Source organism: Saccopteryx leptura, chromosome 3 (assembly GCF_036850995.1).
Source record: "Saccopteryx leptura isolate mSacLep1 chromosome 3, mSacLep1_pri_phased_curated, whole genome shotgun sequence".
Classification (NCBI taxonomy): domain Eukaryota; kingdom Metazoa; phylum Chordata; class Mammalia; order Chiroptera; family Emballonuridae; genus Saccopteryx; species Saccopteryx leptura.
The window spans coordinates 160945359-160959665 of NC_089505.1; the positions used below are offsets into that span (position 1 = coordinate 160945359).

The 14307-nt window shown below is 37.5% G+C and overlaps 1 protein-coding gene across 1 annotated transcript in view; it reads right to left on the minus strand.

Annotated features, from left to right (window-relative positions):
• The window catches only part of COL24A1 (collagen type XXIV alpha 1 chain), a 383490-nt gene that overhangs the window by 22513 nt on the left and 346670 nt on the right, over positions 1–14307 (minus strand). The window contains exons 54-56 of the mRNA XM_066372218.1: positions 13113–13148; positions 4363–4398; positions 4232–4258 (exon numbers count right to left, since the gene is read on the minus strand). Coding sequence (XP_066228315.1) covers positions 4232–4258; positions 4363–4398; positions 13113–13148 — 99 coding nt within the window. The remainder of the gene's footprint in view (positions 1–4231; positions 4259–4362; positions 4399–13112; positions 13149–14307) is intronic.

Below are 14307 nucleotides of genomic sequence, written 5' to 3' on the forward strand. Positions count from 1 at the left end.
TGCCTTAGAGGTTATTCAACATTTAAGTGCACACATCCGAATATAAAACTTTCATTAGGTACAGTGAGGGAATCAAAAATAAATAGCTTCCTCAATTTATTCTAATTAGAGAGAACATATTACATGAAGATCACGTATGGTTTATAGAAACGTGACATAAAATGGGATACAGAGAATAAGGAGCTATCAGATTGGTGAGACTCACAGAGAAATGAGGAGGCTTCATTATACTTTGAAGGAATTGTCACAGTTCTCTCAAACTCATTTGACTGAACCATAGACCTGACCTGGGCACTCTAGTATTTTGAGAAGTGTTCTTTTCCAGGCATCTGAAATCTTACACTGGATGGTGAAAACATGGATGGGATAGGAACAGATTTCAGGTCATGCACCTCTCCATGGTGGAAGGAATTACCTTTCCTAGGGGACCAGGATGATACCAGCAGCTGTAACCTCTCAATTCACCAATCTAGATTTCAAAGTCGATCCACTAATTAAAATAATTAAGTTTAAAAAATTCCTTATCACATTTAATGTTTTTAAATGATTACTGTCTATCGCCACATCAGCACTGACACACATACTCATCTTATTCTTCTCTTTACCCCACAGATCATTTTTGGTTAAGTTTGACATTCTGTTGTTGATTTCTTTCCTAGTTTTAAGTATCTTACCATGTGCACTGAAATTTGGTCATCACCCTGATAATTCAAAAGCGCCATCAATAATATCCCTTTTCTTGAAACTTTTCTCTCTAGCTATTCTACTTTAGGAACTGGAGTAACTTACTTTACTGTTAAAGGGGGATGAATGAGGTTAGAAATTTTCAAACTTTTCTCATCTTGACCCATGATAAGAAATATAGTTTATATCATGACAAGGTTCATACAAAAAACATATTTATATTTAGCTGACAAGTTTTACAAAATGATTTTTTTTTTCTACAGAGACAGATTGAGAGTCAGAGAGAGGGATAGTTAGGGACAGACAGACAGGAAGGGAGAGAGATGAGAAGCATCAATCATCAGTTTTTTGTTGCGACACCTTAGTTATTCATTGATTGCTTTCTCATATGTGCCTTGACCGTGGGCCTTCAGCAGACTGAGTAACCCCTTGCTCGAGCCAGCGACCTTGGGTCCAAGTTGGTGAACTTTGCTCAAACTAGATGAACCCACGCTCAAGCTGGCGACCTCAGGGTCTCGAACCTGGGTCCTCCACATCCCAGTCCAACACTCTATCCACTGCGCCACCACCTGGTCAGGCATGATATTTATTCTTATGAGTAGTTATACAGTATACTGAGTTTTGTTTTATTTCTTAGTTTTTATTGAGGTAAAATTTATATAACATAAAGTTTACCAGTTTGGACATTTTAAAGTATCCAAATTCAGTTGCTTTTTGTAGATCACTATGCTATTCAAACGTTATCACTTTTTAATTTCAGAACATCCTTATCAAGAAACCTTGTACATATTAAAGTCAATCCCAATATTTTTTAAATTCTATTTAATTTTTTAAAAGATACTAAATGATATCATTAAATTGGTCTCATGATTCACTGACTAATAAGTCACAACTAATAGGCTGAAGTAATTATTAAGTAATTATTAAGAGAACTTCTATCTCTAATTCTACAATCCTATTCCAGTCTAGACATTGTTTTGCTCCAAGCATGTCTTCTACTTTGGAGGATCTGCACTGAAATTTTGTAAGAGATGAGGCTTGCTTTTCTTTTTTTTTCTTTTTTTTTGCAGTTATTTATTTATTCAATAGATAGTTACTAAGAGCTTGAATAGAAAAGCAATTTATAAAAATAGTTTCTTACCGTCAGAGAGTTCACGATCTAACTGGCATAAAAATAAATGAGTATGAATGAAGAAGGGAAGTGATCAGTTCTATGGGGCAATGTGATAAATGTCAAAATTAAGAAGAGTTTCACAGAAGATAGGATCATAAGTTGAGTTCAGAAATAGTATGTAGATATATTTTCATTGTCCTTTAAACTTCTGCTCTAGAAGACGTTTTCTAAAGGCTACACTGGCACTTTCCTGCAATGAACTCTACAAGTCTCAAGAAGACAGGGTAAGGAAACCGGGTATCATACTGGCCCAGAGAAGGAAGACAGAGAGAAAGAGAAGAAGGAAACATCAAAACTAACGTTAATTAAGTAACTATAATCTGTTAAGCACATATATTTTCTTATTTAATCCTTCTCATAATTCCTTAAAGTATGTATTCTTATCCACATTGTATTTGGAGCAAAAAATCTTCATCTGTCCTATTTCATTTGCTGTACACATGCAAACACTTTCTAAGTGAGACAGAAATACATCACCCCAAAGTTTGGCATGTAATTTTTGAAAATTTTCACTAAAGCCTTCTAACTTGCTAATGATGTATGACTTTTAAAACTGGTTCTTTCAGCCCTGGCTGGTTGGCCCAGTGGTAGAGCGTCGGCCTGGCGTGCAGAAGTCCCGGGTTCGATTCCCGGCCAGGGCACACAGGAGAAGCGCCCATCTGCTTCTCCACCCATCCCCCTCTCCTTCCTCTCTGTCTCTCTCTTTTCCTCCCGCAGCCGAGGCTCCATTGGAGGGCGCTGGGGATGGCTCCTCAGCCTCTGTCCCAGGCGCTAGAGTGGCTCTGGTCGCAACAGAGCGATGACCCGGAGGGGCAGAGCATCGCCCCCTGGTGGGCAGAGCGTCGCCCCCTGGTGGGCGTGCCAGGTGGATCCTGGTCAGGCGCATGTGGGAGTCTGTCTGACTGTCTCTCCCCGTTTCTAGCTTCAGAAAAATACAAAAAAAAAAAAAAGGTTCTTTTATAGAAGGCAGCTATGATATATCAAAGTCATCCTAAGGTGGAAAGAACTTTGATGAGTAACCCATGTATTGTAGGGTTAGGTGAAAGGAAGAACAGAGAAGTTGACAGTAATTTGAAGATTTAAAGAAAGATGTCTGCATTGATGTTCAGGCCAGGGAAGGTTTCAATCTCCATTAGTTAGATGGACAGAAAGGGTAGTTTTTAAAAATCATAGAGAACTGAATCTCGCATTTCCATATTCCATGTGGTACTTTGCTTGTCCTTCCCCAATGAAAAGCCGAGACGAATGAAGAGTTCCTGACCTTCTGAGAGTAGGCCCTAGTGATCCACCAACTAGAACTGCCAGAGATCCAAATGACACTAGAGTAGCATGTAGAAATAAGTAAGGCTTGGAAGGCATAGGGCCACTGTTTGGGACACTGTAGCCAACAATGAATCCCATTTACACAGGAAATCAAATCAAGGAACATTGTATTTGACCAGGGTGCTGTAAGGAGTGGGGTGGGATAAGGTTGGGGATAGAAGATCTCTCTCTCTCTTTTTTAAAATGAGAGAAGGGGAGGTAGAGACAGACTCTGCATACATCCTGACCGGGATCCATCCAGTCAACCTCCAATGCTCAAATCAGCTGAGCTATCCTTAGCGCCTGAGACCAACACTTGGACCTACTGAGCTATCCTCAATGCCCAGGGACGATGCTAGAACCAGTCAAGCCACAGGCTTTGAGAGAGGCAGAGAGAGAGAAGGGGGAGAAGGGTGGGACAAGAAGCAGATGGTCACTTCTCATGTGAGCCCTGACCAGGGATCGAACCCTGGATGTCTGCATGCCAGAGTGAGGCAACCAGCCAGGACTGAAGATCTCTTATAGAAAGCAAGAAGATAAAGTGAATACAAAGTATAAGGGAAACCAAGCTTGGAACATTAGAGGCCAGGAGATAATAGCTGATAATAAGGCAGCAGAAGCATTGCCTCAAAGATAAGGATAGCAAGTTTGCCGTTGTAGGAGATAACAGCAAATACATAAGAACTCTGAGGGCTTCTATAGCCACCAGCAACTGAGAAAGATTCACATAAAGCTTAAGAGGTAGATAACTAGTTGGCAAAAACAAGACATTTTAAAAAGGAGAGCTAGGATCCAGAAGTAGGAAGAAATGGAGGGAATTACTATTTTTTACCAATTGTTTTGTCAGGCACTGTACTGAGTGCTTTACTGCTTATTTAATACCATCTCCATCTCCATTTTATAGACAAGAAATTTGAAGCTTGGACTTCCCAGTTATAGCTGGGAAGGTTCTATATCAGCTTAGCAAAAAGAACAGAGGTAGGCAGGAGGAGCACCTAGGAAGTTAATGGAAGCTTTAAAAAAATTAATAACACATACTAAGATAAAATAAAGTAAACCAAGAAAACTTACTCTTGGGCCTGGTGCTCCAGGTGGACCCTATAACATAACAAATTTTAAAGAGTTTTTATTTAGTCTCTATCTCAAGCCAGGCAAGCATATAAGCATCAATGATAAACAAATATAGGTATAAATAAACTCACGGGAGGTCCTGGTTGACCTCTTGGTCCTTGTGGACCCTAGAAAAAATGGAGGCAGAGCACAATATGTACAAAGTATGCTTTTGGTTTGGTATAAACAAGACAACTTAGATTCAACCTCTATCATTGCTTTTTTATGTGAAGCAAGTCTTAGATACAAAGCTGCTTTAGTATTTTGAAGTTACATGCTCTTGCATTGCGCTATCACCCACATTCAACAAGCTGGATATTTATTTTCATATATATTCACATTAGAAACTAAATTTATTCACTTTAATAAACCATTATAAATATATTTAAAAATTTTAATACTGTCTAAGTATGTTTTTCCTGTTACTTCGATCTACCATTCATCTGATTGTCAAAGATGAAAACTACGGTATTCTTAGATAATTTCTTTTTCCTTCAATATCCACCTATAAATTGGTTATCACCTATTCCTGATTTCACCTCCAAATCTCTCCAAAATTACTTCTCCGTCCTCACAGCAATTGTCTTAGTTTAATTGTGATGATGTTCTGTGAACTGAATGTTTTCCTCAAATTCATACACCGAATCCCTAATCTGCCATGTGATAGCATTTGGAGGCAGGGGCCTGTGTGAGGTCATTAGGTCATGTGGAGCCCCTTATAAGAAGAGACATGAGAGAGATGATCTCTCACTTTCTTCCATGTAAGGATCTAGCAAGAAGATGGCCTTCTGAAAACCAGGAAGAGAACCCTCATCAGATGTCAAAGATGCTAGCCCTTTGATTTTGGACTTCCCAGCCTCCAGAGCAGTGAGAAAGAAATATTTGCTGTTTAAGCCATTCAACTGATGGCAATTTGTTAAAGCAGCCATAGCTGACCAAGACATCATGTTTTGCCTGGACTGGTAGTCTGACTTCCTGCCTGACTTTATTCTCTCTGCAATGCTAACTACCTTCTACTTATAAAATGGAAAACTAATAGTGTAATTGTTTTCATTCAATGGTTCTTGATTGCTTAGATGATAAAGTAAAAACTTTTTATTAGTGACACTACCATTTATTGAGAACTCTCTATATGACAAATTGTGTACTTATTTATGGATAACTCTCTGTATGCCAAGTAGTGTGTTCTATTTTCGTTTTACAGTCAAGAAAAGAGAGTGGTTTAGTAAGCACAAATAAGGGGCAGCTAGGATTAATATTCAAGTCAACTGGATACAAAGATATATGTTTTTAGTTAATGTGCACCACAGCCTCTCTTCGAGGCTCTGGGCCCCCAACACATCTGACACTCCATCTATAACCAACTATTTTTAGACCTCCCAATCTTCCAAGTGCTCACATATATATATACCCTTGCATGTGTTATTTCTGGACTAGAAGTTTTCCTCCTTACATTTTCTGTTTATCTATTCTTGTTTTATCTCAGTCTTCTTCCAATACTTCTTTAAACACTATACCCACTGCCTTATACCTATGTCACCTTCCCCTTACTCAACTAACCACTTCTGCATTCCACAATACATAACACATTGGAAAGTCCCTAGGTACCCTTGAAAGTGAGTTAGTCATCTTTTCATTTTCTCGAACAAGAATACTGCTTAATACACAATAAGTGTTCAAAAATTGTTATTGAATGAATGAATGAATAATATTAAAATTAACTAGTATTAATTTAAAAATTAGAACAGTTAAAATATGTATATTAAAATGTGAAACGTTATGTTGACATTTTCTAAAATAAAAACAACAGTAATCAAATAGAATGGTGGTTATCAGAAGAGAATGGGTATGAGAGGAGGGCAAAGTGGGTAAATGAGTTCAAATATATGGTACCATATGGAAATCAGACTTTTTGGGGTGAGCATGCAATAGAGTATACAGACATCAAATTATAATACTGGACACCGAAAATTTTTATAATGTGATTACCCAATGTTACCTCAATAAAATAAAAGAAAAATGTCCACTCAAAATTTGATTTGCTTGATGTTCAGATTATTGGTTAAAAGATAAAAAGCAAAGTTTATCTTCCACTCTGAGTTTTGAATAATGATGCTGTTCCACTTGTATTAAGCATGTTTTACTGCTGAAGCTCTTGATTCTTAATATATTATGACAATCAGGAAAAAAAAACCCAGAGTGACTTAAAAAGAGTGGAGTACTCCAACACCATGCCTGCTGGACATTTCTTAGTTTGCATAATATGTGAATATAATTTAAAGTAGAGACATGTACCTTAGAAGCTGTATGATAAGTTATAGACATATTATCTTGGAAATAGCCTTTTAAATATATAGAGGCTTGGAGTAGATTGGCTGCATGTGTTTCTCCATTCTGAATCAACATGGTACAAATAAATAGTTGACATTTCATCCTACTTAGCATATTTATGATATTTGCAAAAATCTCATTGATGGTTCAGCACAAAATATATATTTTCTTTTTGACTTTGAAAGAGAAATTTATCATAGAGAAAGGAAACTACTTCTCTTCTGGTGATTTTATTGAGTTCATTTCAGCTTCTTTCCCAGAATAAGTCAGATCATTACAAATACGCCCAAACAAAATACTTTAAATCTAACAAGACAGGGAAGAACAGCCCCAATGAAACAACTGCATAGGACAGAGCAATTAGACAAGTAAAACAGAATATTGTTCCAACAATTTAACATTTATTAGTTCTTTTTTATTCCTCTTGTAAACGCACCATTAAGGAAAAGTAATTTACTCTCTCTAGAAACTATATAAAGCAGTTTATAATAAAACTGTGATTGTCTATGTTAATTTCATAAAGGGAACCAAATTAAATGGTTGCGGTGTTTTTTTGGCTATAGTGAAAGCACTACCTTTGAAAACAGACTCTCAATTTAATTTCAGAATTTACTGATGATCCTTCAAAAATAACGTATTTTATCATTAGACCTTGAAAATAATGTTAAGTACATGTCCTTGAATCTGAGTATTTAGACTGTGCGTTAATGTACATACAATGACAATTTAGCTTCACAATCTTTAAGCTGGCCTAGCTAAAGAGAGCTTTTCTTTTCTACTTTACAAATCAAGAAGCTTACATTATAGTATGTTTAGCAGCACCCCTGGTCTCTACCTACTAGATTCCACTAACAGCTCTCTCTCCCTTTCCCCAGCTATGACAACCAAAAACATCTCCAAATATTTCCAGTGTCTCCTGGGGGTTGGGGACAAAATGACTTTTGGTTGAGAACCACTGATTAAGAGGGTTTGAAAATTTAGTAATATTAAATAAGATTTATTAGTAATATAATTAGGATGGAATTAGTGAATTAGGAACATCCTCTTTGCATTACTTACTTCAAAACTTAAACATGTTCTAAAAATATTTGGGGCCTAACGTAAACCAGGAGATTTTTGTAACTTTTCAAATTTGCCATTCACACAATTTTGAAATAGAAGGAGAGTAGAAAATTCTACATGCTATCTCCTAGGATGTTTTCTTAGAATATCACAAGACTTGGGCTCAATTTAGAGTATATATAAATGAATCCACAGACTTAATTTTTAAAATACCACATAGTCAGGCCAACATAAAATAGGTACAGAATAGAAAGAAACTCTTTCCTATTTGGCAATACAGAAACAGCTCTTTCAGGGGTGGGGAGGACTTATCCAAGATCAACACTAGAGTTGATAATATAAAATTGTAGAACACATGAATCTTCTCAACCAAGAAACCCAAACTTATACTAAAGGGAATACTTTTCATGTGTTGTTTAATGAGATTTGACCTTCTTTATCTTCTTCTTATTCTTCTTCTTTTAAGGCACTGAATCATGATTTGGTATTGGTATAAAACTTAGTAAAAACAGCATAGCTTCCTAAATTCTGACACCAGCTTCATGGAAAATTTTGAAATAAGATTTATAAAGCCAGTTTGATAGGTGGTTGTGATTCTGACCTTTGTATAAAGAGTGAATTGTCTTATTTGTCTCAATACAATAGATTTTGGCTAGTAAAATTCATTCCAAAAACTTCCAATATACTGATTTTATTTGAGACTGACTCCTTTGAAAATATTATATTCTGAAACATAATACCTACTTAGGAATATTTAGACAGTCAATTACTTAAAACATCCCCTTAAAGAAAACAAACCTGAAAATACAGAAAACGTCCCAATGGAGTATAAAAAAATGTCATTCACCTTTTCCATAAAATAAAAGCAGAAAGGTTCACTTGCAAATTTTATGGATTACACTAACTGCTGATGATCTTTAAGAATTAAAAGATTATTTTTATAAAGCCCTTTATACTCTAATAAAATCAAAAGAGTGGATAAAAGATATTTAATGCCAGTTATTTAACAATAAAAACAGAATAATCATAATTCTAATGTGCCAATTAGTCCTTTTTTTGGCAATGAATTTTATTTTCTACACTAATTGCCTTTGTGTCCCTCTTCCTTCTGTACCAGTTTTTACCTTAATTATGAAGAGAACGATGGTAACTCAGAGAACAAGACTTATAAGTACATTAACTCAGGAAGTACTACTTTACTAGCTATAACAGGAAATTGATGTTGATTTTTTAATTTTAGGTAATAGTATGCATTTATTAATCAATTTACTTCTCAAATATTGCCTATTACATGCCAGATTCTGCTCTGGACACTGATAGCAGTGTATCAAAGCTCTCTGCTCTCATGAAGTTTGAATTCTAGCATAGGAGACAGAAAAAATAATAATCTCAGTTAATGCTAACTGCCATGAAGAAAACAAAACTGGATATTGGGAAAGAGAATGACCAGGAACAACAAGACGGGGTGGTCATGGAAGGCTTCTCTAAGATGATATTTGAAGAGAGACCTGATTAATGACATAAAAACAAGTCATTTGAAAAGGAAAGGAAATAATTTTCTAGGCAAAAGGAAAGCATGTTCCACAGAATAGACATTCATTGGCAAAGGGAAAGTGGTACATCATGAGACTGAGAAACAAACGGGCTAGTTTGAGTAGGGCACTGTAGACGGAGTAAAGAATTTAGATTTTAGCCTGAGTGCAATAGCGAGGTTTTAAAGAGGGGAGTGATATAATCTGACTTACGCTTTTGCAATATTACTCTAATTGCTACGTAGGGACTGGATTGTAGTGGAGAAAAGTGGAAGGAACGTAATGAAGACTGGAGTGCAAGGGAGACACCATGGCAATCTAGCCAAGAGTGCCAGGGACGAAGAATGAGGGAAGTGGATGGATTCAGAATAATAATTGAAGCTGATGAGAACTAACTTCTACTTTAAATAACTGTTATTTATTTATGTTCCTAGGGCAGGGGTCCCCAAACTACAGCCTGTGGGCCACATGCGACCCCCTGAGGCCATTTATCCGGCCACCACCTCACTTCCAGAAGGGGCATCTCTTTCATTGGTGGTCAGTGAGAGGAGCACTGTATGTGGGGGCGACGCAAAGTGCGGCATTGCTCACGTACAGTACTACTTCCGGTGATGCGGGATGCACGCATCACGGCTCCGGAAGCGCATCACCTGATGCACATCCGGTCTGCAGCTGTGGCACCCCACATCACCGGAAGCAGTGTGAAATAACAGCAGAAGTAGGAAGAAAGGCAAAGCACTATAACCATTACTACACAGTACAATGGCCCCCATACTCCCCCAAATGTACAACAACATAATGGCCCCTATAACCTCCCTTTGCCCAAAAGTCTCCCCCCACATTACTACACACCATGTTTCCCCTATTATAAGACCCTGTCTTATATTAATTTTACCCCCAAAAGACAGGGGCTGTCTTATTTTTAGTTCCCATTGAAATACTGGTCAGTTTGTTGATTTAAATTTACTTGTTCTTTATTTTAAATATTGTATTTGTTCCCGTTTTGTTTTTTTACTTTAAAATAAGATCTGTGCAGTGTGTATAGGGATTTGTTCATAGTTTTTTTTTTATAGTTCGGCCCTCCAATGGTCTGAGGGACAGTGAACTGGCCCCCTGTGTAAAATGTTTGGGGATGCCTGTTCTAGGGCTTTGTTTGTTCTTTTACGAAGGGCTTATTTATTTTTCTTTTATGTAGAATCACAGACTCTTACAGCTGGAAAGGACTATAAAAGTATATTCTAAGTCCCTATCCAGTACAAGAATCAGTCCGGTAGCTCAGAGATAGTCAGTAGGCTTCTACTGACAAGATATTTACTTCTCACAAAACTATCTTGTTTTAAAGCAGTTCATTGTTATATTAGACAGCTCATTATAATGTTGAAATAGATTCAGCATTCTTTACATTTATAGCCAATAAGTATCTACTTTGTGATAATTATGTGACAGGTACTATGATAGACTGGGAATTACCTGGTATCGTGAAACTCACCACCTTTCAGGGAGCTAAGAAAGAAACTGAAAATTCAATGCAATAAAAATCATTTAAATTTTCTAGAATTTTGTCTTCCTTTATACACCCTTTCAAATATTTGAAGACAACTATCATGTCCCAACATCCCAAGCCTTCTCTAATTCTTTTACTAACAATGTATTAAATATTTACTGAATACTCACTCTAAGACAAGCACTGTCTTAGGTGTTGGGGACACAGCATTAAAATTAGCAGATAAGACCCTGGCCGGTTGGCTCAGTGGTACAGTGTCGGCCTAACATCCAGGAGTCCTGGGTTCGATTCCAGCCAGGGCACCCAGGAGAAGCACCCATCTGCTTCTCCACCCCTCCCCCTCTCCTTCCTCTCTGTCTCTCTCTTCCCCTCCTGCCGCCAAGGCTCCATTGGAGCAAAGTTGGCCCGGGCGCTGAGGATGGCTCTGTGGCCTCTGCCTCAGGTGCTAGAATGGCTCTGGTCACAAAAGAGCGACGCCCCAGATGGGCAGAGCATTGCCTCCTGGTGGGCATGCCTGGTGGATCCTGGTCGGGCGCATGCGGGAGTCTGTCTGACTGCCTCCCTGTTTCTGGCTTCGGAAAAAATTAAAAAAATAAAAATAAAAAATAAGCAGATAAAATGTCTGTGTCATGGAGCCTACATTCTAGGGAGGGGAGATATAATAAACAATAAAACCTAATAAATATGTAGCATGTCAAGTGGTATGGAAACAGATTAAGGAAAAATAGGGAATCTCAGGCAGGTGGGAGTACTGTTATTTGACATTGACTATTAAGGAAAAGCCTCTCTGACAAGGGGACATTTAAGTAAGGAAGTGAAAAACAGTTGCTAGGCATTGTACTTGGTCCAACGTACTAGGTATTATGTCAACAGGTGGCGGTGAGGTGAGGCTAAAACATCAGCAAATTATCTTTACATTGAAACCTCCAGGTAAGTAGGAACCACAGGGATAAATGGTATGGGTAAGAAAAAGCAAGTACCTGTATAGAAACCAGGCAGTAAAGAGAGAACAAAGAGAATAAGGAGAGGGATGATCAGGCCGCAGTCTGGCAATGATAAAATATCCCAGATATTTCAATTGGATTTTTTAGGTAACCAATACACCATTAATCCAAGAGAGCCCACCTCTGAATGTACTTTAATTTTGTCCATGTCCCCATCTAGGGATGGCCTGCCTGCTGCCACTACCCGTTTTATTATGGATGCCTTATTTCTATCAGTGCAAAGTAAGATTGCAGGAATAATCCACTGTATTTATAATCCATTAGAACTACTGAATTTTTTTCCCCCCACATGAAATGCTGTGACATTGTCATATGTACTTGAGGTTTCCTAGTCCTGATGGAAGCTTATGTTCCAGCCAGAGTACTTAGGGAGGGTGGGCCTGGGAGGCAGCTGGGGAAGACAGGTTTGGGAAATGGGTTAATTCTAAACCTCCCTCCTTTTCACTTCCCCTTGCCCTCCTCTGGGGCATATGGCTTCATTGTGTGCATACATTCTTGCTTCCTACTCTAGCAAGTATGCTGAGAAACTGGGAGGGCCACCCTGCTGCAAATTAAACACATCTATTTTAGTGCTCTTTGGGGATTTTTAGGCTGTCTGAAATCACAAAATATCCATTCCTCTGCTAATTAATATAACGGTAACTTTTTTTTTTTTTTTTTCTGCAGCCCAGGCATAACCCATGGTGAAAAGCAAAAATCTCAAGTGTTACTATGTAATCTTACTACATTTTAATTGAGACTTTACCACTGCCTTTAAGTTTATTCTTGTACGCCTTCTGTTCTTGGTTTCAACCCCGTCCCCAACCCCATTTCACTCCATGGCTTGTCCTGTTTGTAGCTGCTGATTTAAAATGTTCAACAGATCTCTTCTGGGAAAGTGGTCCGTTCACAGAATGTCTTCTTTGACTCAGAAGAATGTACATTCCAGAAAAGTAGAAAAAAGCACCAGTAAGAGTCATTTAGGTTCCAAAAGTACTATCTTTTTGCCCAACCATTCACTGTTTTTTCTAATTGGCTGAAATATACAACTAATGATTTACTTCTGCTTTGCAGCCCTCCTGGGTGCTGACTGGACACAGTGGGTATATGTACCTAATGGGACTTGGCGGGCTTTTGCAACACTTGAGAAGCAGGTTCATGCCTCTTCTCCTGATGCCTGATAAGGCAGATATTCCATTTCACACAGGGGTCTGGGAAGATGACAGGCAGGTTCTTAAACATGTTTAGACTTTACCAGGTTTCATTGCTATATATCACAGGTTATTCTACTCCCTGAAAATTATAATTTTATTTATATTCCACAAATACCAGATACATAATAATGAACAAATCAAACAAGGTCTTTGCTTTCATGAAGCTTATAGCCTAGTGACAAGTGATATCATAACCACAAATTTAGTTAAACTTACAGCTTCACCTCTCAAGCCTTTTTCTCCTCTGGGTCCCTAAAAGAAAAAAAAAGTTACTTTAGTGTTATGGATAGTTATTTATGTAATGCAGTTGAGGTTGTATACAGAAACATAACAATTTATTTTGGTTTTCTTTAGCAAAACTTGTTTAGTAAATTTATATAAATTCTAGTTTTCTTTTCCTAAGTAAATCAAAGTAAGACAGAAACAAAAGCAATCTATTGATTTATCATGTCTGTTTTGCAATCCTTAGCTCCACCTTCAAGTGAGACAGGGATAACAAGCTACTTATTTATTCAACTAAATCAAAACAGCTGATGGGCAATCCCCCACAAAACAATTTAGAAAGGAAGTGACAGGTTAAATTGTTTTCCTCAGCCTTAGAAAACCTTGCTCCTAGGAGGTTTCCTCCTCTATCATCTTCTCATTCTATTCCTTCTTCTGAGCTATATCCTGTATATTTTGATATGTGATGCACGTTTTCATTGAGTCCCAAATATTTTTAACCTTTTCTGAAACTTCTTTGATACATGGATTATTTAGATGTGTGTGGTTTAATTTTCAAGCATTTGAAGATTTTCTTATTATCTCTCTAGTTTATAGATTTTTAGTCTAGTTTCATCATGGCCAGAGAACACACTTTATTTAACTTCAGTTTAGTAAAATTTGTTTCATGACCCAAAATATGATCTATATTAGTGACTATTTCATGTGCACTTGAAGAGAACGCGTAGTCTGCTGTTGTTGGGTGGACCTACCGCTTTTTAAACTGTTAATATTCTTTTTTTTATATAAATTTTTGTTAATTTTAATGGGGTGACATCAATAAATCAGGGTACATATGTTCAAAGAAAACATGTCCAGGTTATCTTGTCATTCAATTATGTTGCATACCCATCACCCAAAGTCAGATTGTCCTCCATCACCTTCTATCTAGTTTTCTTTGTGCCCCTCCCCCTCACCTTCCCCTCTCCCTTCCTCCCCCCCAACCACCACACTCTTGTCCATGTCTCTTAGTCTTGTTTTTATGTCCCACCTATGTATGAAATTATGCAGTTCTTAGTTTTTTCTGATTTACTTATTTCACTCCATATAATGTTATCAAGATCCAACCATTTTGTTGTAAATGATCCGATGTCATAATTTCTTTTGTCTGAGTAGTATTCCGTTGTATATATGTACCACATCTTCTTTA